At 53.5% G+C, this 24,122-nt stretch overlaps 2 protein-coding genes across 3 annotated transcripts in view; one reads left to right on the forward strand and one right to left on the reverse strand.

Annotated features, from left to right (window-relative positions):
* Nucleotides 1–24,122, forward strand: part of LOC127567459 (uncharacterized) — a 453,787-nt gene that overhangs the window by 61,932 nt on the left and 367,733 nt on the right. The window lies entirely within an intron of this gene.
* Nucleotides 1–24,122, reverse strand: part of LOC127579796 (disintegrin and metalloproteinase domain-containing protein 12-like) — a 78,440-nt gene that overhangs the window by 39,562 nt on the left and 14,756 nt on the right. Inside the window, exons 5-11 of the mRNA XM_052032738.1 lie at nucleotides 22,599–22,675; nucleotides 21,422–21,500; nucleotides 11,272–11,348; nucleotides 10,954–11,128; nucleotides 9,895–9,963; nucleotides 3,018–3,089; nucleotides 2,392–2,558 (exon numbers count right to left, since the gene is read on the reverse strand). Coding sequence (XP_051888698.1) covers nucleotides 2,392–2,558; nucleotides 3,018–3,089; nucleotides 9,895–9,963; nucleotides 10,954–11,128; nucleotides 11,272–11,348; nucleotides 21,422–21,500; nucleotides 22,599–22,675 — 716 coding nt within the window. The remainder of the gene's footprint in view (nucleotides 1–2,391; nucleotides 2,559–3,017; nucleotides 3,090–9,894; nucleotides 9,964–10,953; nucleotides 11,129–11,271; nucleotides 11,349–21,421; nucleotides 21,501–22,598; nucleotides 22,676–24,122) is intronic.

Below are 24,122 nucleotides of genomic sequence, written 5' to 3' on the forward strand. Positions count from 1 at the left end.
AGGACAACTCAGGAGTTTGATGGAACACTCTCCACTTGCTGAATGATTTCAGCACCAATAAACAGTCAAAAAGCTCAGTACCATCCAGGACAAAACCGTCCACTTTCCTGGCGCCCATCCACCACCCTGTCACTCCCTCACTAGTGGAGCACACCACTGCATTGTGTACTGTCTCCAAAACACACTGCAACGATCGCCCAGAGTGCTCCTACTGCACCCTTTCACCCCTTGGGCTCTCCCACCAAGGACGGGCGGTCGGTGCATGTGAATACGGTGGTGACATTTGATGCCTCCACCAACGTATTCCCTCCAAGTGATGTGCCATCAGGTCTCAGAGAGAACCAGTGGCCCGTCCCCAGCACCAGCCCTACACCTGGAACATACTCCCAGGAGCACTGTGGGAGCACCTTCAGCACAAGAGCAGTGTTCAAGAGGGTGGCTCACACCCTCCTTCTCAAGCGTGGTTTGGGATGGACAATAAATGCTGCCTTTGCCGGATCTCAAAAACAAACAAATGAAGAAACCAATTCAGATAGTAGGGTTGGTTCAGATAACCTCCCACATAAAAGGTTAATCAAGAAAGTTGGGATGCATGGGGTCCAGAACTGGTTTGCCCACAGAAGACAGAGGGTGGTGGCTGAATGGACTTATTCAGGCTGCAGGCCTGTGAGTAGTGGAGTTCTGCAGGGATCTGCATTGGGACCTCTTCTGTTTGTGATGTACATGGAGTGACGGAGGATGAGGGGTGACCTCGTAGAGGTGTATAAGATGATGAGAGGTATTGATCGTGTGGATAGTCAGAGACTTTTCCCCAGAGCTGAAATGGTGGCCTCAAGAGGACACAGGTTTAAGGTGCTGGGGAGCAGGTATAGAGGAGATGTCAGGGATAAATTTTTTACTCAGGGAGTGGTGAGTGTGTGGAATGGGCTGCCGGCAGCGGTGGTGGAGGCTGATACGATAGGGTCTTTCAAGAGACTATTGGATAGGTACATGGAGCTGAGAAAAATAGAGGGCTATGGGTAAGCCTAGTAATTTCTAGGGTAGGGACATGTTTGGCACAGCTTTGTGGGCTGAAGGACCTGAATTGTGCTGCAGGTTTTCTACGTTTCTATGTTGCTAAATGACCTGGATGAGTATGTTGATGGGTGGGTTGGTAAGTTTTCAGAAGATACCAAGATTGGTGGAGTTGTGAATAGTGTAAAACACTGGCGACAGATACAGCGTGATGTAGATCAGCTGCAGATGTGGGCAGAGAAATGGCAGATGGGGTTTAACCCGGATAAATGTGAAGTGTTGCACCTTGGTAGGACTAATGTCAAGAGAGGGTACACTTTAAAGGACAAGACCCTTAACAGTGTTGAAGAGCAGAGAGACCTTGGGGTGCAAGTCCATGACTCATTGAAAGTGGCTACACAGGTGGACAGGGTGGTTAAGGCAGCTTATGGACTGCTTGCATTTATTAATCGGGGTATTGAGTATAGGGGTCAAGAAGTTATGATGCATCTCTATAGAACTGTGGTTAGGCTGCATTTAGAGTATTGCGTATAATTCTGGTCACTTCACTACAGGAAGGATGTCGAGGCTTTAGAGAGGATGCAGAGGAGGTTTACTACGATGCTGCCTGGATTAGAGGGCATGTGCTATCAGGAGAGGCTGGACAAACTTGGGCTCTTTTCTCTGGAGTGGCAGAGGCTGAGGGGTGACCTGTTGGAAGTGTATAAAATTATGAGGGGCATAGATAGGGTGGACAAGCAGTAAGATAAGACAAGATCTTTATTAGTCACATGTACCTCAAAACACACAGTGAAATACATCTTTTGCGTAGTGATTTTTGGGGGGCAGCCCACAAGTGTCGCCACGCTTCCGGCGCCAACATAGCATGCCCATAACTTCCTAAGCTGTATGTCTTTGGAATGTGGGACGAAGCCGGAGCACCCGGAGGAAACCCACGCAGACACGGGGAGAACGTACAAACTCCTTACAGACAGCGGCTGGATTTGAACCCGGGTCGCTGGCGCGGTAAAGCGTTGCACTAACCACTATGCTACCGTGCCTGCCCATCCTTTTCCCATTATTGTGTGATCCAATACCAGAGGGCGTGCACTTAAGGTAAGAGGGGGTAGGTTCAGAACAGACGTGAGGGGTATGTTTTTTACTGAGAGAGTGGTGGATGTTTGGAATGTGCTGCCTGATAGGGTGGTGGAGGCAAATTGACTGGGAGCTTTTAAGAGGGGCTTGGATGGGCAAATGAATGAGAGGAAAATGGAGGGACATGGGCATTCTGTAGGTAGGAGGGAATAGCTGTGTCAGCACAACATTGTGGGCTGAAGGGCCTGTTGTGTGCTGTACCGTTCCATGTTCTATGGTTTGTGCCAGGTGTCAGGTACTCACAGGATGAGCTGGGCGTTGTCGTTGTACTGTCGTGGGAGCAGGGTACTCTTCCTCCACTGAAGGAATCGGGACAGCATTTTCTGAGGATTTCTGTCCACTGTGACTTGGTTCTTTGACCACACATCGACTCCAATCAGAGCTATACGGACGTTCAGCGGTCTGTAGTACTGCAGGAGGGAGAAGAGTTAGGAAGTGGTCATTGTTTCCTGGAACATATGGGCCATTCACTGAGTGGCACCAAGGTGGAGCTGGGGCCCACTGTGTCTGTCCGCTGTAACCCTCAATTTCACCATCTCTCTGCCCTGGTCCTGACCCTGGTCAACCTGCAACCATGGCTCTGCAGCAGCTGGTGGATCATGTAGGCATCACGTGTGCTGCCATTGATGCTGCACTGCGTACGTGAGAGGGAAACACGGGGAGAGGGGGATGGCGGAAAACCCGCGGCAGGCGAGGGGCTGGGACGTGCACAGTGGGAGCGGTGGATGCTCCCACGTTCAAGCACTGTGAGTGACCGCCTCTAATGGTGGTTCTGTCCTGCCCGAGGTGAGGAGGAGAGTTCATTGCTGGAGTGGGTTCAGCAGAAGACAAGGCTGCCATCGCTGGGGACGCATGCTCCACACACTCACCAAGTCCACTGTGTTTGCAATATTGAGCATCCGCTTCACCACAGCATCTTTATTCTTCCGCTGATTCAGGTACTGAAAAATAACCAGGTGATTGGATGTGGTTCAGTGAGCAAATTATCTGTCTGCCCCACTACTCCCCAATATCCACCTGTGTCCATCTTGCATTACTCAATGATTCCACTTCTGCAGGCCCCTGGGGGAGAGAATTCCAGAGATTCACCACTCAGAGAGAAGAAACTTCTCATTTCCATCTGACCCCATCTTCTGAAACTGGGTCCCAGTTCTAGATACTGGCTTTGGGGAATTATCCACCTTCTGTGCTCCAAGACATCTAACACCTGCCCCTCCTTAATACTGACCTGCTCCAGATGACCAGCGCAGCCCTCTCTGAGCTCACTAGCCTCTGTGTCCTTCTCCTTGGTGAATACAGATGAGAAGTATTCATTTGGAGCATTGTGTGCAGTTCTGGTCACCCCATTACTGGAAGGGTGTGGGGGCTCTAGAGAGGGTGCAGAGGAGGTTCACCAGGATGCTGCCTGGATTAGAGAGTATTTGCTATAAGGAGAAGTCGGACAAACTTGGGATGTTTCCTCTCTGGCATTGAAGGCCAAGGGGTAGCCTGATGGAAGTAGATAACATTATGAGAGGTGTACATAGGGTGGACAGAATCTTTTTCCCAGGATGGAAATGTCAAATATTAGGTATTGGCAGCCTTAAAGCACATTAATGTGGATAAATCCCCAGGGCCTGACCGAATGCATCCTCAGACCTTGTTGGAAGCTAGGGAAAAAATTGCGGAGGCCGTCTCAGAGATATTTGCTTCACCTTTAGCCACAGGTGAAGTTCCGGACGACTGCAGGGCGGCTAATGTTATACTGTTATTTAAGAAGGACAACGAAGACAAGCCGGGGAACTACAGGCCGGTGAGTCTGACATCAGTGGTGGGTAAGTTACTGGAGGGGATTCTGAGGGACAGGATCTATCAAACATTGGATAGACGTCTAATTAGGGATATCCAACATAGCTTTGTGTGTGGGAAATCGTGCCTGACAAATCTCTTAGAGTTTTTCAAAGAGATCAACAGACCAGACTTGTATCGCTGGAGTTTAGAAGAATGAGAGGCCACTTGATTGATGAGGCAGTACTCAGCCTCATCGATACGGACTTTAGCAAGGCCTTTGACAAAGTCCCGCATGGCAGGCTAATCTAGATGACATAGCATCCCGGAGAGATGGCTAATTGGATTCATAATTGGTTCAATGGTAGGAAGCAGAGGATGATGGTTGAAGATTGCTTCTCAGGCTAGTGGTGTGCCTCAGGAGTCGGTGCTGGGATCTTTGTTGTTCTTTGTTTACACAAATGATTTGGATGTGAATGCACAAGGCATGGTTAGTAAGTTTGCAGATGATACTAAAATTGGTGGTGTCGTAGACAGTCAAGCTAGGTAAGTGGACCAAGAATTGGCAAATGGCTTTCAATTGGAATAAGTGCAAAGTGTTGCATTTTGGGAAGTTGAATGGGGGTAGGATTTATAAAGTGAATGGTCGGGCCTGGGGGTGTTGTGGAACAAAGGGACCTAGCAGTGTAAGTGCAGAGTTCACTGAAAGTGGCCTCACAGGTAGATGGGGTGGTGAAGAAGGTGTTTGGCACACTGGCCTTCATCAGTCAGAGCATTGAGTATGGGAGTTGTGATGTTTTTTGCAGTTGTACGACACATTGTTGAGGCCGCACTTGGAGCATTGAGTACGGTTTTGGTTGCCCTGTTACAGGAAGAACATCATTAACCTGGAAAAAGTGCAGAAAAGATTTACAAGAAAGCCAGCAGGACTCAAGGGCCTGAGTTATAGAGAGAGGTTGGGCAGGCGAGGTCTTTATTCCTTGGAGTGTGGGAGATTGAGGGGTGACATTATAGAGGTGTATAAAATCATGAGGGGTGTAGACAGGGTGAATGCACTCAGTCTTTTTCACAGGGAAGGGGAACTAAAAAACTAGAGGGCATAGGTTTAAGGTGAGAGGGAAAGATTTAAAAGAGACCTGAGGGGCAACTTCTTCACGCAGGGGGCGGTCAGTATATGGAACGAGCTGCCAGAGTACCTGTTCGGGACTCTGCGCGCGTTCAGGCTCGGACCGCATTTCGTGGCCTGCGTCCGGCTGCTGTACGCCGCCGCGGACAGCCTCGTCAAGGTCAATGGGTCCTTGACGGCGCCCTTTCGCTTCGGGAGGGGGGTGCATCAGGGGTGCCCCATGTCGGGGCAGTTGTACTCGGTCTGTGTCGAGCCATTCCTGTGCCTCCTTTGGAAGCGTCTGACGGGTCTGGTGCTGCGCGAGCCGGCGACGGAGGTCGTCCTCTCGGCTTATGCCGATGACGTCCTCCTGGCAGTCACCGACCCCGCGGATCTGCGGAGGATGCACGAGTGCCAGCAGGTCTACTCGGCCGCGTCCTCCTCCAGGATCGACTGGGCGAAGTGCTCGGGTCTGCTAGTGGGTCCGTGGCAGGCGGACTCCCTGCCGGGGGAGTTGCAGCCCTTCGAGTGGAGCACCTCGCACCTCCTCTACCTGGGGGTCTACCTGTCCCCGGCCAAGGAGTCCTGGCCGGCGAACTGGCAGGAGTTGGGGGCGAAAGTCTCTGCCCGACTGGGGCACTGGTCGGGTCTGCTCCGGGCGATCTCGTTCCGGGGCAGGGCGCTGGTCATCAACCAGCTGGTGGCCTCCATGCTGTGGTACCGGCTGGCCACGCTGGTGCCGCCCAACGTCTTCGTCGCCACCACCCAGAGGAGGTCGACGGGCTTCTTCTGGGGCGGCCGGAGGCACTGGGTCTCAGTGGCGGTCCTGAGTCTGCCGTCAGTGGAGGGGGGTCAGTCGCTGGTGTGCGTGCGCACCCAGCTGGCGGCCCTCCGCCTCCGGGCGCTGCAGAGGTACCTGTACACAGAGCACCCCCCGCGGTGGCACGCGCTGGCCACCTACTTCCTCTGCCGGGGACGCTGCCTCCGGGAGGGGGCGCGTCTCCCGGCGGTGGGCGGCGGCTGAGCCGCCCTGCGGGAACTGCCCGGGTTCTACCGGGATCTGATGCAGGCATGGGGCGCGGTGTCGTGCGGCGAGCGCGCGGCCGCTCCCCCTCCGGTCCCGATGGGCGCCGGGGGGGTCCCGGCTGCGCCGGCCCCGCCGGAGTTGCTGGTCGGGCCCAGAGCCCGGCTTCTCTCGCGGGAGGCGGCTCGGCACAACCTGAGCCGCCTGGCGGACACGCCGACGGTGCCGTTCTGCGAGGCGCCGAGGCAGTTCTTGTCTGGGCTGCTCCTGCACACCTTTCACTTCCTCGCTCTGGTCTGCCGGCCGGACATGCCGTGGCGGTCCGTCTTGCCGGTGGGCGGCGAGGGCCATCCCCTGTGGGGGTCTCTCTACGCGGGAGTCCTCCCGCTGTACATCGGGGACCTGGGGTGGAGGGTGCTGCACTGGGCCGTGCCGTGCAACCGGTTCCTGAGCCGGTTCACCGACACCCCAGCCGCTTGTCACTTCTGCGGCCGGGAGGAGACGGTGTACCACGTGTACACGGAGTGTGAGAAGTTGTAGCCCCTCTTCGAGTATCTGCGGGGGCTGCTGCTGAAGTTCTGGCTGCACTTCAGCCCGGCGCTGTTGGTCTATGGGCACCCGGTGCGGAGCGGGGAGGGGCGCACGGCGGATCTCCTAGTGGGTCTCCTGCTGGGCCTGGCTAAGCTGGCCATCCACGGGACGCGGCGGCGGGCAGCCGAGGGTTCCGGCAGGTCGGCCTGCCTGCCCGTCTTCCACGCTTACTTGCGCGCGCGGGTGCATTTAGAGAGGGAGCACGCGGTTTCCGCGGGCACCCTGGCCGAGTTCTGCGCTCGGTGGGCGCCTCAGGGGATCGCGTGTGTGGTGGACGGTACAAACGCGATTCTTATTTGAAGTGTCGGGTGTCGTGTTGACGGGTGTAGCGTCGCGTGTGTGTTTCGTTAGTATTAGTTGCATTCTCTACCGTAGTATGTTGTTGCGTAGTTTCTTCTTTTCTGTATTAGATGTCGTGTATTGACACTGGTTGTCTTTTGCAGTACTTTTAGCGAATAAACGTTTATTATTAAAAAAAAACGAGCTGCCAGAGGAAGTGGGTGAGGCAGGTACATTAACAACATTCAAAAGGCACTTGGACAGGGACATGGTTAGGAGGGGTTTTGAGCTATATGGGCCAAACACAGGCAAACAGGACTAGCTTGGTGGGCATCTTGGCTGGCATGCATGAGTTGGGCCAAAGGGCCTGTTTTCATGCTGTATTACTCTGTGGCTAGAGGGCATAGTTTTAAGGTGAGGGGGGAAATTTAAAGGAGATTTATGGAGCAAGTTTTTTGACACAGAGTGTGGTAGATAGCTGGAACACACTGCCAGGGGAGGTGTTGGAAGTAGATGCAATCGCAATGTTTAAGAGGCATTTAAATCCAGACAGGACCAGCAGGGAGTGGAGGAGTGTAGACCATGTGCAGGCAGATAGGTTTTGTTTAAATTGGAGACCTGGTGGGCTGAAGGGCCTGTTCGCGTGCTGTAGTGTTTCAGACCTTGCCCACATCCCCGGCTCCACACACAGATTATGCCTTTGGTCCCGAAGGTGACTCTTTTCCTGGCTACCCTCTTGTTCCTGATATACACCCTCTATCTTCCTCAAGACATTCCCTTGTTCCCAGTTCCCATACGTTTAAGAAAGCTTATGGGATGTTAGCTTTCATAAGTTGTGGGATCGAGTTTAAGAGCTACGAAGTAATGATGCAGCTTTACAAAACTCTGGTTAGACCACACTTAGACTGTTGTGTCCAGTTCTGCTCGCCTCATTATAGGAAAGATGTGGAGGCGTTAGAAAGGGTGCGGAGGAGATTTACCAGGATGCTGCCTGGATTAGAGAGTATGCATTATGAGGAGAGACTAAGGGAGCTAGGGCTTTACTCATTGGAGAGAAGGAGGATGAGGGGAGACATGATAGAGGTGTACAAAATATTAAGAGGAATAGATAGAGTAGACAGCCAGCACCTCTTTCCCAGGGCACCAATGCTCAATACAAGAGGGCATGGCCCTAAGCTAATGGGTGGGAAGTTCAAGGGAGATATCAGAGGGAGGTTTTTCACCCAGAGAGTGGTTGGGGCGTGGGATGCGCTGCCTGGGGTGGTGGTGGAGGCTGATACATTGGTCAAGCTTAAGAGATTGTTAGATAAGCACATGGAGGAATTTAAGATAGAGGGATATATGGGAGGAAGGGGGTAGATAGTCTTAGGAGTGGTTTGAAGGGCGGCACAACATGGTGGGCCGAAGGGCCTGTATTGTGCTGTATTGTTCTATGGTTCTATGGTTCTGCCTCATCGATCAAGTGGCCTCTCATTCTTCTGAACTCCAGTGATACAAGTCTGGTCTGTTGAACCTTTCCTGGCGACACAAATGCTCACTGTAGACATTGGTCTGGTACAGGTGAAGGTGCTCCCACAGTATTGGGAAGGAGGGAGGGAGGGAGGGAGGGAAGGAGGGAGGGAGAGAGGGAGGGAGAGAGGGAAGGATGGAGGGAGTGAGGGAAGGAGGGAGGGGAGGGAGGGATGGAGAGAGGGAGGGAGAGAGGGAGGGAGAGAGGGAAGGACGGAGGGAGGGAGGGAAGGAGGGAGGGGAGGGAGGGATGGAGGGAGGGAAGGAGGGAGGGAGGGAGAGAGGGAGGGAGAGAGGGAAGGATGGAGGGAGGGAGGGAAGGAGGGAGGGGAGGGAGGGATGGAGGGAGGGGAGGGAGGGAGGGGAGAGAGGGAGAGAGGGAGGGAGGGAAGGAGCGAGGGGAGGGAGGGATGGAGGGAGGGAGGGACGGAGGGAGGTCCAGGATTCAGACCCAGAGTCTATGAAGGACTGCCAATGATGCTTGACCCAGGAGGTGTTCCCTTGGGTCTGCTGCCCCCACCTTTGTTTGTGTGGGAGGGAGTGGCTTTGGGAGGTGCTGAAGAGAATCCGGAGTGAGGATATGCAGAGCATGTTGCACGCTGCAGCCACTGGCGTTGGTTAGACGGCAACCATGTAACACACAGCAATAGACAGAGTGCTCACAGGAGCAGCAGGTGCAACCCTCGCGTCTCTGGCATGTGGGGGTCATACAGCACGGAAACAGGCCGTTCGGCCCAACTCTTTCATGCTGACCAAGATGACCATCTAAGGTAGTTCCATTAGTCCATGTTTCCCATCCATGGACCTGCCCAGATACCTTTTAAACATTGTTAATGTACCTGCCTCACCTACTTCCTCTGGCAGCTCGTTCCATATACTGACCACCCTCTGGGTGAAGAAGTTGCCCCTCAGGTTCCTGTTAAATTTCTCCCCTCTCACCTTAAACCTGTGCCCTCTAGTTCTTGATTCCCCAGTGCTGGGAAAAACCAGAACACCCAGACAAAACCCACACGGGCACGGAGAGAACGTGCAAACTCCACGCAGATAGCACCCGAGGTCAGGATTGAACCTGTGTCACTGAAGCCCTGAGGCAGCGGCTCCACGCCCTCTTTCATTTCTTCAGCGGTGCAGGGAGTCCTGCTTCGCGGCTTTGCTTTTTCCCAGCGATCTCACGATCGCCGTCTCTGTGTGCCTTACCCTCCGGAGGTCAGCTCACTGCTCCCAGTGTCTAGGATTGTCCTAACTGCCCACATACCTGCTGGCTCGCCACTGGAATCCAGCTTATCGTCCACGAGTGTTTGTCACTGCACTGTCTACACCCGCACCCCCCACCTCCACCTCTGTCCCCAGGGTGATCTCACTGTGATCCGACTCACTCTTTCCTTTCCAACCTTGCTCCTTAACAGGTGTTGCTGACCCTGACTCAGGGCCCAGCTCTCTCCTGTCAGCTACATTGGGAGAAGTCACCCACCTCTGCATTGTCTGCTACCAGTACCAGCTCCACGTACTTTGTCTCTTCTGTCAATTCCATCTTCTTCATCTGAAAACAAGGGGAATCCTGGTCAGGTGAAGCTGATCCTGTGCAGCAAGACCTGGCGGGACCACTGGTCACCAACCATCACCCACCTACTCTGAACCATCAGTTCCCAAGGCCCTGCACCACTCCATTGGCAAACAAAGAGTTCACACTAACCCAGGAGCAGAAAGTGAGAGCAGACAACCAAAGGCTTGGCCAAGGAGGGCCCAGACAGCACCTGCAGACCAAGATCCTGAAGGGAAGGGTTGACAAGCAGAACTCACGGGTCATTGATCTTGGCTGCAAACGGCACAGTCACCAACTGTCCAAAACTTCTCAGTTGTAGGAGGCAGAGGGTGGTGGTGAAGGATTGTTTTTCTGGCTGGAAGTCAGTGCTGGGGTCTTTGGCTTTTTGTATTAGAGCATAGAACACAGAACAGTCCAGCACAGGAACAGGCCCTTCGGCCCAACTAGTAATTAAACGACCAACTGAACTAATCTCCTGCTTACACAAAGTCCATATCCCTCCATTCTCTGCCCATTCATCTGTCTGTCTAAGAGCCTCATGAACGCCTCTATCGTAACCCCAACCCCTGGCAGCACATTCCAGGCACCCACCGCTCCCTGTGTAAAAAACTTGCCCCACACATCTCCTTTGAACTTACCCCCTCTCACCTTAAATGCATGCCCTCTGGTATTAGACATTTCAACCCTGGAAAAAAGATACTGGCCGTCTACTCTATCTCTGCCTCTCATAATCTTATAAACCTCTATCAGGTCTCCCCTCAGCCTCTGCCGCTCCAGAGAGAACAATCCAAGTTTGTCCAACCTCTCCTTATAGTTCGTACCCTCTAATCCAGACAGCATCCTGGTGAACCTCGTCTGCACCCTCTCCAAAGCCCCCACCTCCTTCCTGTAATGGGGTGACCAGAAGTGAATGAAATTCTCCAGATGCCGTCTGACCAGTGTTTTATAAAGCTGCAACGTAACTGGGCTGACAGAGACCCAACTCACCCGATGGAACTGCTGGAGCTCCTCAGCCAGGGTTGATCCAGGGGATGTGTTTGTGACTCCACACCTACTGGGCACTGACTTGAGATCTTCAGGTCTGTACATCAAATGTCGTCCGTGCTCAGATCCCTCAAGATATTCAATGACGTAAGTTCGATTACTGAGAACAACCAGAGCACTGGAGGAAAGGAGAGAAGATACTTACTGTCCAACTGAACTCTGCTGAGACAGGTACGGCCCAGCACTTTGACAGTGCTGTGGCCACATCATGGGACTGTTACACGAGTCTCCCCAGTGACAGAGAAGCAGCAGCTGTTTTACCTGAGTCCTGAGCAGGTGCTGGCCGACACCGCAGATCCGGCGAAGTTTCTGACGGAGCCCTCGTAGTAACACTGACTCTGTTGGGAGAGAGTTAAGTCTCAGCATTAACCTTCCCGCCACTCACAGCGTCCCGAGACAACTCAGTGATCTTCTACGCCCGGCTCCCTTTGAACATCAACACAACTCAGTCTCTCCCCGGGTTTGGGTTGACGAAGATGATTGATGAGGGGAGGGCAACGGACGTTGCAGTGAAGCTTTTGACGACATCCCCCGTGGTAGCTGAGCCACAAGGTGAAGGCACCTGGGACCCACGGTGACTTGGTAGTTGGGTTCACAATGACGTGCCCATGGACAGAGGGCAGTGGTGGAGGCGTGTTTCTCTGACTGGAGGTCTGGGACCTGTGGCACTCCGCAGGGATCAGTGGGACCTCTCTCTGTGATGCATCTCAATGATTTGGACTAAAATGTAGGTGGCTCGGTAGTAAGTTTTCAGACAACATAAAGGTTGACAGAGTTGTGGACAGTGAGGAAGTTTGTCAAAGGATTCAGCAGGACACAGACCAGAGGTGGGCAGCAAAATCTCACTATGCTGTAGATCTTGCACACCCACTGCGAATGCACCCCTCTCTCACCCTCTGACCATTTAGAGGACCATACAGTAGCAGCCATGGTGCGATCAGACCTCTTCTTGACTCTAATCAAATGGAAAGTGTCCCTGCCACTCAGGACCGTCCTCTCCTTCCAACACCACATCTCCTCTAATCAGTGTCACGGCCCAGCTTCCCTCCTACTCTGTCTCTCGGACTTCTGCCCTCACCCATCTCCCTGCAGACAGAACCGGTCCCCACCCTTCACCTTGCCAGCCAGCACATCATCCTTCGCCATCTCTGCCAGCTGTAACGGCCGCATCTCCTCCCCAACCCGTCCACCTTCCACAGGGACCACTCCTTCCATGACTCCCTGGTCCACGCACCCTCCCTGACCCCTGGCACTTTCCCTTCTAACTGTAGGAGGTGTAACACAGCCGTCCCCTCCTCCCTCACCACCACCCAGGCCCCCCACACAGCCCCTCCAGGTGAGGCACTTCCTGTAACCTCATCCCGGCACCGGTACTCCCAATGTGGCCTCCTCTACATCAGTGCGACCGGGTGACTGACGCACAGAGCACCTGTGCTCCATCCTCAGTGTCCATCCCCAGCTCCCTGTAGTATCTCAACTCCACTTCGCATTCCCACACGGACTGTCCATCCTCCACTGCCGGAGGGAGGCTCAGTGCAAACTGCAGGAGCAACACCTCGTATCCCACCCGGATAGTCCACAGCCCAATGGGATGAAGAATGAATTCTCCAATTTCTGGGAAGCTTCCCCTCTGGTGTGTTCCCCTCTCTCATTCCTTCTGATCCTCCTCCGGTCCCCCTATGTCTGTCCCCTCCCCCAGCACCACCCCAGCCCCACATCACCTCCCTCCAGTCGTTCCCATCCTCACCTGCCTCACCGACCAGAGTCCAGCACCGGGGGTCTTTGTGTTGCTGCTAATCTCCCTCCAGCCTCTGCCCACCTCCCCTCCCCTCACCTCCCCTCCGCACTCCACCTCCCCTCCCCACACCTCCCCTCCCCTCACCTCCCCTCCCCTCACCTCCCCTCCGCACTCCACCTCCCCTCCCCTCACCTCCCCTCCGCACTCCACCTCCCCTCCCCACACCTCCCCTCCCCTCACCTCCCCTCCCCTCACCTCCCCTCCGCACTCCACCTCCCCTCCCCTCACCTCCCCTCCGCACTCCACCTCCCCTCCCCTCACCTCCCCTCCCCTCACCTCCCCTCCGCACTCTACCTCCCCTCCCCTCACCTCCCCTCCCCTCACCTCCCTCTACCCTCACCTCCCCTCCCCTCACCTCCCCTCCCCTCACCTCCCCTCCGCACTCCACCTCCCCTCCCCTCACCTCCCCTCCGCACTCCACCTCCCCTCCCCACACCTCCCCTCCCCTCACCTCCCCTCCCCTCACCTCCCCTCCCCACTCCACCTCCCCTCCCCTCACCTCCCCTCCGCACTCCACCTCCCCTCCCCACACCTCCCCTCCGCACTCCACCTCCCCTCCCCTCACCTCCCCTCCGCACTCCACCTCCCCTCCCCTCACCTCCCCTCCCCTCACCTCCCCTCCGCACTCCACCTCCCCTCCCCTCACCTCCCCTCCGCACTCCACCTCCCCTCCCTCACCTCCCCTCCGCACTCCACCTCCCCTCCCCTCACCTCCCCTCCGCACTCCACCTCCCCTCCCCACACCTCCCCTCCCCTCACCTCCCCTCCCCTCACCTCCCCTCCGCACTCCACCTCCCCTCCCCTCACCTCCCCTCCGCACTCCACCTCCCCTCCCCACACCTCCCCTCCGCACTCCACCTCCCCTCCCCTCACCTCCCCTCCGCACTCCACCTCCCCTCCCCTCACCTCCCCTCCGCACTCCACCTCCCCTCCCCTCACCTCCCCTCCGCACTCCACCTCCCTCCCCTCACCTCCCCTCCGCACTCCACCTCCCCTCCCCTCACCTCCCCTCCGCACTCCACCTCCCCTCCCCTCACCTCCCCTCCGCACTCCACCTCCCCTCCCCTCACCTCCCCTCCGCACTCCACCTCCCCTCCCCACACCTCCCCTCCGCACTCCACCTCCCCTCCCCACACCTCCCCTCCCCACTCCACCTCCCCTCCCCTCCCCTCCCCTCCCCACTCCCCTCCGCACTCCACCTCCCCTCCCCTCACCTCCCCTCCCCTCCCCTCCCCACTCCCCTCCGCACTCCACCTCCCCTCCCCTCACCTCCCCTCCCCTCACCTCCCCTCCCCACTCCACCTCCCCTCCCCTCCCCTCCCCTCCCCACTCCCCTCCGCACTCCACCTCCCCTCCCCACACCTCCCCTCCGCACTCCACCTCCCCACTCCCCTCCCCACTCCACCTCCCCTCCCCTCCCCTCCCCTCCCCTCCCCACTCCCCTCCGCACCACCTCCCCTCCCCTCCCCTCACCTCCCCTCCCCTCCCCACTCCCCTCCGCACTCCACCTCCCCTCCCCACACCTCCCCTCCGCACTCCACCTCCCCACTCCCCTCCCCACTCCACCTCCCCTCCCCTCCCCTCACCTCCCCTCCGCACTCCACCTCCCCTCCCCTCCCCTCCCCTCCCCTCCTGTCTCCACCTCCCCTCTCCGCTCTCCTCCTGATGCAGGGCTTCGACACGAAACGTCGACAATTCTTTCCCCCCACAGATGCTGCTCGACCCGTTGAGTTCCTGCAGCAGATGGTGTGTGGCTGCAGGTTCCACTCCCTGTGTCTATCCCCACCTCTTCTGCTCACTTTGAATCAGTGAGCTTTAAGCACCGGTCCTCACCGTATGTGTGAGTGCATCCGCTCACATTGCACAAAACCTGCCCCTCAGGGTCCACTTAAAATTTCCCCTCTCACCTTAAACCTGCCCAGGGTAAAATCGCTGGCCAGCTATCCTGTCTCTGCCACTATAATTTTATAAATCTCTGTGCGGCTCCGCCCCTCAGCCTCCGATGTCCCAGTGAGAATGATCCCAGCCTGTGTACAAGATGATAAGAGGCACAGATCGAGTGGACGGTCAGAGACTTTTTCCCAGAGCGACAATGATAAGATGAGATAAGATCTTTATTAGTCACATGTACATCAAAACACACAGTGAAATGCATCGTTTGTGTAGAGTGTTCTGGGGGCAGCCCGCAAGTGTCGTCACACTTCCGGCGCCAACATAGCACACCCACAACTTCCTAACCTGTAAGTCTTTGGAATGTGGGAGGAAACCGGAGCACCCGGAGGAAACCCACGCAGTCACGGGGAGAACGTACAAACTCCTTACAGACAGCGGCCGGAATTGAACCTGGATCGCTGGCGCTGTAAAGCATAATGCTAACCACTATGCTACCGTGCCTCCACGAGGGGACATAATTTTAAGGTGATTGGAGGAAGGTATAAGGGGGATGTCAGGGGTAAGTTTTTTTACACAGAGAGTGGTGGGTGTGTGGAACGCACTGCCGGCAGAGGTTGTGGGGGCGGATACATTAGGGACATTTAAGAGACTCTTAGATAGACACATGAATGATAGAGAAATGGAGGGCTATGTGGGAGGGAAGGGTTAGATAGATCTTAGAGCAGGATAAAATGTTGGCACAACATTGTGGGCTGAAGGGCCTGTACTGTGCTGTAGTGTTCTATGTTCTGTCTGATCTCTCCTGATAACAGCCTCCATCCCAGGCAGCACCCTGGTGAATCTCCTCTGCACTCTCTCTATTGCTCCCACATCCTTCCTGTCATGTGGTGACCAGAACTGTCCATAATACTCTAAATGTGGTCCAACCAATGTTCAGTATAGCTGTAACATAGAAACATAGAGACATAGAAAAACTACAGCACAATTCAGGTCCTTCGGCCCACAGAGCCGTGCCAAACGTGTCCCTACCCTGGAAATTACTAGGCTTACCCATAGCCCTCTATTTTACACTGCTCCATGTACCTATCTAACAGTCTCTTGAAAGACCCTGTCGTATCAGCCTCCACCACCGTTTCCGGCAGCCCATTCCACGCACTCACCACTCTCTGAGTAAAAAACTTACCCCTGACATCTCCTCTGTACCTACTCCCCAGCACCTTAAACCTATGTCCTCTTGTGGCCACCATTTCAGCCCTGCGGAAAAGCCTCTGACTATCTACCCAATCAATACCTCTCATCATCTTATACACCTCTATCAGGTCCCCCCTCATCCTCCGTTGCTCCAAGGAGAAAAAGCCGAGTTCCCTCAACTTGCTTTCATAAGGCATGCTCCACATTCCAGGCACCATCCTTGTAAATCTCCTCTGCACCCTCTCTATGGCTTCCACATCCTTCCTGTAGTGAGGCGACCAGAACTGAGCACAGTACTCCAAGTGGGGTCTGACCAGGGACCTATACAGCTGCAACAATACCTCTCGGCTCCTAAATTCAATTCCCCGATTGATGAAGGACAATACACCATATGCCTTCTTCACCACAGAGTTAAACTGCACAGCCGCTTTGAGTGTCCTATGGTCTCGGACCCCAAGGTCCCTCTGATCCTCCACACTGCCAAGAGTCCCACCACTAACACTATATTCTGCCATCATATTTGACCTACCAAAATGAACCACTTCACACTTATCTGGGTTGAACTGCATCTGCCACTTCTCAGCCCAACTTTGCATCCTATCTATGTCCCGCTGTAACCTCTGACAGACACCAAACTATTCACAACACCCCCAACCTTTGTGTCATCTGCAAACTTGCTAAGCCACCCCTCCACTTCCTCATCCAGGTCATTTATAAAAATCACAAAGAGCAAGGGTCCCAGTACAGATCCCTGAGGTACACCACTGGTCACCGACCTCCATGCAGAATACGACCCTTCAACAACCGCTCTTTGCCTTCTGTGGGCCAGCCAGTTCTGGATCCACACTGCAATGTCCCCTTGGATCCCATATCTCCTCACCTTCTCCATAAGCCTCGCATGGGTTACCTTATCAAACACCTTGCTGAAATCCATATACACTACATCTACTGCTCTCCCTTCATCGATGTGTTTAGTCACATCCTCAAAAAATACAATCAGGCTCGTAAGGCAGGACCTGTCCTTGACAAAGCCATGCTGACTATTCCTAATCATATTATACCTCTCCAAATGTTCATAAATCCTGCCTCTCAGGATCTTCTCCATCAGCTTACCAACCACTGAGGTAAGACTCACCGGTCTATAATTCCCTGGGATATCCCTACTCCCCTTCTTGAATAAGGGAACAACATCCGCAACCCTCCAATCTTCCGGAACCTCTCCCATCTCCATCAACGATGCAAAGATCATCGTCAGAGGCTCCGCAATCTCTTCCCTCACCTCCTTTAGCAGTCTGGGGCACATCTCATCCAGTCTCGGTGATTTATCCAACTTCATGCTTTCCAAAAGTTTCAGCACCACCTCTTTCCTAACATCTACATGCTCAAGCTTTTCAGGCCACTGCAAGTCCCCACTACAATCCCCCAGATCTTTTTCTGTGGTGAATGCTGACGTAAAGTATTCATTAAGTACCTCCGCTATTTCTTCCGGATCCATACACACTTTCCCACTGCTGCACTTGATAGCCCTATCCTTTCACATCTCATCCTCTTACTCTTCACATACTTGTAAAACGCCTTGGGGTTTTCCTTAATCCTGCCCGCCAAGGTCTTCTCATGTCCCCTTCTGGCTCTCCTAATCTCTTTCTTAAGTTCCTTCCTTTTAGCCTTGTACTCCTCCAGATCTCTAACATTACCTAGCTCTCTGTACCTTTTGTAAGCTTTTCTTTTCCTTTTGACTAGATTTATTATAGCCTTTGTACACCATGGTTCCTGTATCCTCTCGTGACTCCCCTGTCTCATCGGAACATGTCTATGCAGAACTCCACACAAATATCCCCTGAATATTTGCCACATTTCTTCCGTACTTTTCCCAGAGAACATCTGTTCCCAATTTAATCTTCCAATTTCCTGCCTGAGAGCCTCATAATTCTCTTTACTCCAAGTAAACACCTTTCTAGCCTGTCTGTTCCTTTTCCTCTCCAGTGCTAATGTAAAGGAGATAGAATTATGATCACTATCACCAAAATGTTCACCCACTGAGAGATCTGACACCTGACCAGGTTCATTTCCCAATATCAAATCAAGCACAGCCTCTCCTCTTGTAGGTCTATCTACATACTGTGTCAAGAACCCTTCCTGAACACACCTAACAAACTCCACCCCATCTAAACCCCTCACTGTCTGGAGATGCCAATCGATGTTTGGGAAATTAAAATCCCCCATCACCACTACTCTGTTATTCTCACACCTTTCTAGGATCTGCTTCCCTACCTGCTCCTCAATAACCCTGTCACTATTGGGCGGCCTATAAAAAAACCCAGCACCGTTATCGACCCCTTCCTGTTCCTAACCTCCACCCACAGAGACTCCGTAGACAATCCCTCCACAACGTCCACCTTTTCCACAGCCGTGACACTATCTCTGATCAACAGTGCCGCTCCCCCACCTCTTTTGCCTCCCTCCTTGTCCTTTCTGAAACATCTAAAACCCGGCACTTGAAGCAACCATTCCAGTCCCTGAGTCATCCAAGTCTCCGTAATGGCCACCACGTCATAGCTCCAAGTATCGATCCAAGCTCTAAGCTCATCTGCCTTGTTTACAACACTCCTTGCATTAAAATACACACATCTCAAGCCTGTCTGAACACGTCCCTTCTCTATCTCCTGCCTATCGTACCTACTACTAGCTTTCTCTATTTGAGAGCCAAACACCTCTTCCCCAGTCTCTCCAGTTCAGATCCCACCCCCCAACAATTCTAGTTTAAACTCTCCCCAGTAGCCTTAGCAAACCTCCCCGCCAGTATGTTGGTCCCCCTGGGATTCAAGTGCAACCCGTCCTCTTTGAACAGGTCATACCTGCCCCAAAAGAAGCCCCAATGATCCAGAAAACTGAATCCCTGCTCCTTACTCCAATCCCTCAGCCACGCATTTAACCTCCTCCTCATTCTGTTCCTATACCTACTGTCTCTTAGCACAGGCAGTAATCCGGAAATTACTACCTTTGAGGTCCTGCTTCTCAACTTCCTTCCTAATTCTCTATAGTCTCTTTTCAGGACCTCATTCCTTTCCCTACCTATGTCGTTGGTACCGATATGTACCACGACCTCTGGCTGTTCTCCCTCCCCCTTCAAGATATCTTGGACGCAATCAGAAACATCCTGGACCCTGGCACCTGGGAGGCAAACTACCTTCCGAGTTTCTTTCCTACATCCACAGAATCACTTGTCTGCCCACCTGACTATAGAGTTCCCCATCACTAGTGCCCTCCTCACTCCTTCCCTACCCATCTGAGCCGCAGGGCCGGGCTCTGTGCCAGAGACACTGCCACTGTTGCTTCCCCCAGCTAGGCTGTCTCCCCCAACAGTACTCAAACAGGAGTACTTATTGTCAAGGGGTACAGCCACAGGGGTACTCTCTAGTACCTGACTCTTCCCCCTCCTGACTGTGACCCAATTGCCTGATTCCGATGTTCCCGGCGTGACCACCTGCCTATAACTCCTCTCTATCACCTCCTCACTCTCCTTGACCAAACATAGGTCATCGAGCTGCATCTCCAGTTCCCTAACACAGTCCCTCAGGAGCTGCAGCTCGACACACCGGGCACAGACGTAGCCCTCCCGGAGACAGGGAGACTCCGGAAACTCCCACATCTGACACTGAGTACAGGAAACCGCACTCATACTCCTTCCTTGACTCAAGTCACCTACCCTTCCTCACCCCTTGATGCCGAAGCCCCTTGAGCCAAAGCCCAGAACACTCTGCTCCCTCTCACTCCGCTGCCCCAATGATGTCCCAACTCTTGTACTTCGTGCCCTGACCTGTGAGAGCAAGCGTACAAATCCGTCCTTCACCACCCAGACCACCTGTGTTGCTACTTTCAGTGAGCTGTGGATAGGACCCCGAAATCTCTGTGTACATCAACACTCCTGAGGTCCCTGCCATTTATAAGATGAGACATCTTTTTTAGTCACATGTACATCGAAACACGCAGTGAAATGCATCTTCTGTGTATAGTGTTCTGGGGGCAGCCCACAAGTGTTGCTACGCTTCCAGCGCCAACATCGCATGTCCACAACTTCCTAACCCGTACGTCTTTGGAATGTGGGAGGAAACCGGAGCACCGGAGGAAACCCACGCAGACACGGGGAGAACGTACAAACTCCTAACAGGCAGTAGCCGGAATTGAACCCGGGTCGTTGGCACTGGAGTAGCGTTACACTAACTGCTACACTACCGTGCCTGCCCCATTTACTCTGTATGCCCTACCTACCAGAATTTGACTTCCCAAAGTGAATCACCTCACACCTGCCTGGATTATATTCCATCTGCCACCTGCTCTTCCCAATGTTCTGGCTGCTCTCCATCCTGCTGTATCCTGAGATGGCCTTCCTTGTTATCTACAACACCACCAATTTTTGTATTGTCTGCAGACTTACTAACCAGACCACCTAACTCTCAACCAAGTCATTTGTAATGTGTGACAAATAATAAAGGTCCCAGCACCGATCCCTGAGGTACATCAGTTGTTGCAGACCTCCAGTCAGGAAAATGCCCCCCTCACCACCACTACCCTCTGCTTCCTGCCACTCTGCCAGCTTCGGATCCAGTTTGCCAACCTGTCTACTCCCTTGTGCCTTAATGTTGTGGACCAGCCTACCACGTAGGACCTTGTCAAAACCCTTACTGAAGTCCATAGAGACTTCATGATCTCCTTGGTTACCTCTTCAGATTTGTGAGATCCCCCCAGCACAATACCACGCTGACTCCTCTGAATTAGTCCAAGTGAACATAAATCTTGTCCTTCAGAATTTTCTCCCACCACTGATGTCAAGCTCACCGGCCTGTTGGTCTCTGGGCTCAACCCCACTGCCCTCTGAGTAAGGGGACAACATTAGCTACCCTCTAGTTTCCTGGTGCCTCACCGGTTCTGACCTATAACATGAGCTCTGTTTCTCTCTCCACAGATGCTGCCTGACCTGATGAGTGCGTCCAGCATTTTCAGTTTTTATTTCAGATGTCCAGCATCGGCAGGTTTTTGATTCTCCCCACAACTTGAAGTCTGGAGCAAACTTGGATGCACAATTGGAATTCTCTCCCACAAACTGCGGTTGACACTGGGTTAGTCATTAACATTGAAAGAGATGATGGCTTTGTTACAACCAGAGGATTTGTCCTGGACTGTGGAAGTTGACCTGTAGTCTGCTGTACCCTTGACGAGCGGCACATTGGGTCGGGGTGCTGATGTCCCTCTGCTCTCAGGTTTACTTCACTGTCAGTAAACCTCCTGGCACTAAAACAAGCACAGTTTGCAGAAGGTTTCCAGTGATTGCCAGCGGAGTCCTGTTGAGATACAACACCTTTGTTGTTGGAGGCAACAAGTGGGTGAGGTTTGGAACTAACTGTGACCCTGTCCAGTCAACACAACTGTGGCAGCGAGCAGAGAGCAGAGGAAGGAGAGCAAAACAAAGCCGCTGTCAGAGCTGGGAAGTAAACGTGTGTGTCAGTGAGCGAGTTTGCCCAGACTGCTCACCGGTTCCTGGTGCTGCTCTGTCACCAGAGTCCCGTTCGAATCATAGTGGGAGACCTGGAACCCTTTCGGCAACAGGAGGCTGTGGCACAAAAACAGAAGGAAAGAAGCTTTGATTGAAATGCCACATGAACTGTGGAAAGACAGTGGTCTGGAAATTCAGCCAGACTGTGACAGTGCCCTACAACCTTGGTGCTGTTCACAACTAAAATTCACGTCTTCACCAACCAAGGTGACTGGAGTTTCATCCAGAGGTGCTGCACTTTGGGTCTAATGGAGGGGGAAAGTATACAATGAATGGCAGGACCCTTGGGAGCACTGATGGACGGAGGGATCTTGGGGTGCAAGTCCATCGCTCCCTGAATGTGGCTGCACAGGTTGATAGGGCAGTAAAGGAGGCGTACGGCACGACTGCCTTCAGCGGTCAGGAAGTTACGTTGCAGCTGTACAAACCTTTGGTTAGGCTGCACTTGGAGTGTTGTGTGTAGTTCTGATCATCCTGTTACAGGAAGGGTGTGGGGGCTTTGGAGAGGGTGCAGAAGAAGTTCACCAGGATGCTGCCTGGATTAGAGGGCGTGTGCTATAGGGAGAGGTTGAACAAACTTGGGTTGCTTTCTCTGGAGCGGCAGAGGCTGAGGGGAGACCTGATAGAGGTTTATATGATTATGAGAGGCAGAGACAGACAGAATCTTTTTCCCAGGGTACAAATGTCTAATACCAGAGGACATGGATTTAAGGTGAGAGGGGAAAAGTTCAGAGGAGATGTGCAGGGCAAGTTTTTTTACACAGAGAGTAGTGAGTGCCTGGAATGTGCTGCTGGGATTGGGGTGTACGGAGATGGGATAGTGGTGTTTAAGAGGCTGTTAGATAGACATGATATTCGGGGAATGGAGAGATCTGGGTCATGTACAGGCAGAATAGATTCAGTTTAATTTGGCATTGCATCTAGCACAGACACTGTGGGCCAAAGGGCCTGTTCCTGTGCTCTGCTCTGTGTGATTGGAGAGGTTCCCTGCTTCTCACTGCACTGGGCCCAGGCACGAGGTGTGGACTCGATCACTCAACACAGCCGGATAGCGAAAGGAAGCAGGGACAGAGGGCAGAAGATGGTGCCTGAACTTCAGACAGACCCTTTTCCAAAACCTTCACATCCATCCCAACCAGAGGAAGGTGTACTCACGTGTTTCTGCTGAGATCCAGCGTCAGTTGTTCCCCTGCGAGGTCCACCAAGATGGTGACGTGGTTTGGATAGCTCCCCTGTGCAGGGACAAAGCAGACAGGTGACTGGACTGTGATCTGCTCACGGTCACTGCTCACTGTGTGGTGAGGCAGGTACAGGTGTGGAGTCAGCGGTTACACGGACCTCCACCCCCAGCAGGACATCCAGCCCAGGACTCACCACAGGACCACAGACCTCAGTACAACTGAGGCCCATCCAGAACGTGCTACGTCTTCCAGTCCCTTCATGGTTTTTTCCTCATTCCTGCAGTCCTTCAGCTGATGGGAATTAGAAATACAGGACTGTGGAATTGTCACACAGCAAGAAGCCAATCAGTCCGTCGAGGTTATGCCGGCTCCAGCAGCGGGTCCCTGTCGGCCCCATCTTTCCCTGCAGGCCTGCGACCATCGCCTCTCCAGTGGCCATACAATTCCCTTCTGAAAAGCTGCTTCAGTACAGACGGAACTGGTCTCTGAATGAAATTTCCCCATATCCCCCTGTGGTCTCCAGTCCGTCTCCCTGCTCCATGAACGTCCCCTAGCGGCGTGGGTTCGTCCACCTCAACCTCTCAGCATCTCGTCCACCTCGATCGAACCTCCTCACAACCTTCTCTGCTCCAACCCAGCCTGCATCCAGTTCCAATCCCCGGGCTTTGGGAAGGATGTGAGGTCTGAGAGAGGTGTGGGAAAACTGACCAGGACGGTTCTGGGGGTGAGGGCTTTCAGTGTGAAGTTTGACTGAATCTTGTAACTTAGCTGGCCCACCCCCGGAACTGCTTGAAGAGTTTCTGCTGCACCTCGTTCGGACCTCTGAAGCACTGGGGCCAGAACTGGATTCAGGAATTTGTGAGCTAACCGCTGTTTTATAAAAGCTTCAACACAACCTCTCTGGTTTAGTGCTCTGTTCCACCATTTGTGGATCTGTTTGGGTGGAGTTGAGACCCAGCACAGACAAGAAGTTGCTGTAGGTGTTGTCTGTGTCTCCCTGCCTGTAGTTACACTGTAGGTGTTGTCTGTGTCTCCCTGCCGGTAGTTACACTGTAGGTGTTGTCTGTCTCTCCCTGCCTGTAGTTACACTGTAGGTGTTGTCTGTGTCTCCCTGCCGGTAGTTACACTGTAGGTGTTGTCTGTCTCTCCCTGCCGGTAGTTACACTGTAGGTGTTGTCTGTGTCTCCCTGCCAGTAGTTACACTGTAGGTGTTGTCTGTGTCTCTCTGCCTGTAGCTACACTGTAGGCAGAACACAAACCAGGAAGGACCACTGGCCAGCACTTGATGTACTGCAATAATCATGGCAACTTTCATCTTTGTGTTGTGTGGACAAATCTCATTGGCACAGGGAGCGATCTGAGATGGGTTCAGAGTGTACCCCGGCAATCAATCAGCAAACTGGTTATTTCTGTCATGTGTTATGTGAAACAGTGACTAAATTATCTCATAACAAGGGATCCTCTGGGGAAGAGTGATCATAATATGATAGAATTTCAT

The sequence above is a fragment of the Pristis pectinata genome, chromosome 2, assembly GCF_009764475.1.
Source record: "Pristis pectinata isolate sPriPec2 chromosome 2, sPriPec2.1.pri, whole genome shotgun sequence".
Taxonomy (NCBI): domain Eukaryota; kingdom Metazoa; phylum Chordata; class Chondrichthyes; order Rhinopristiformes; family Pristidae; genus Pristis; species Pristis pectinata.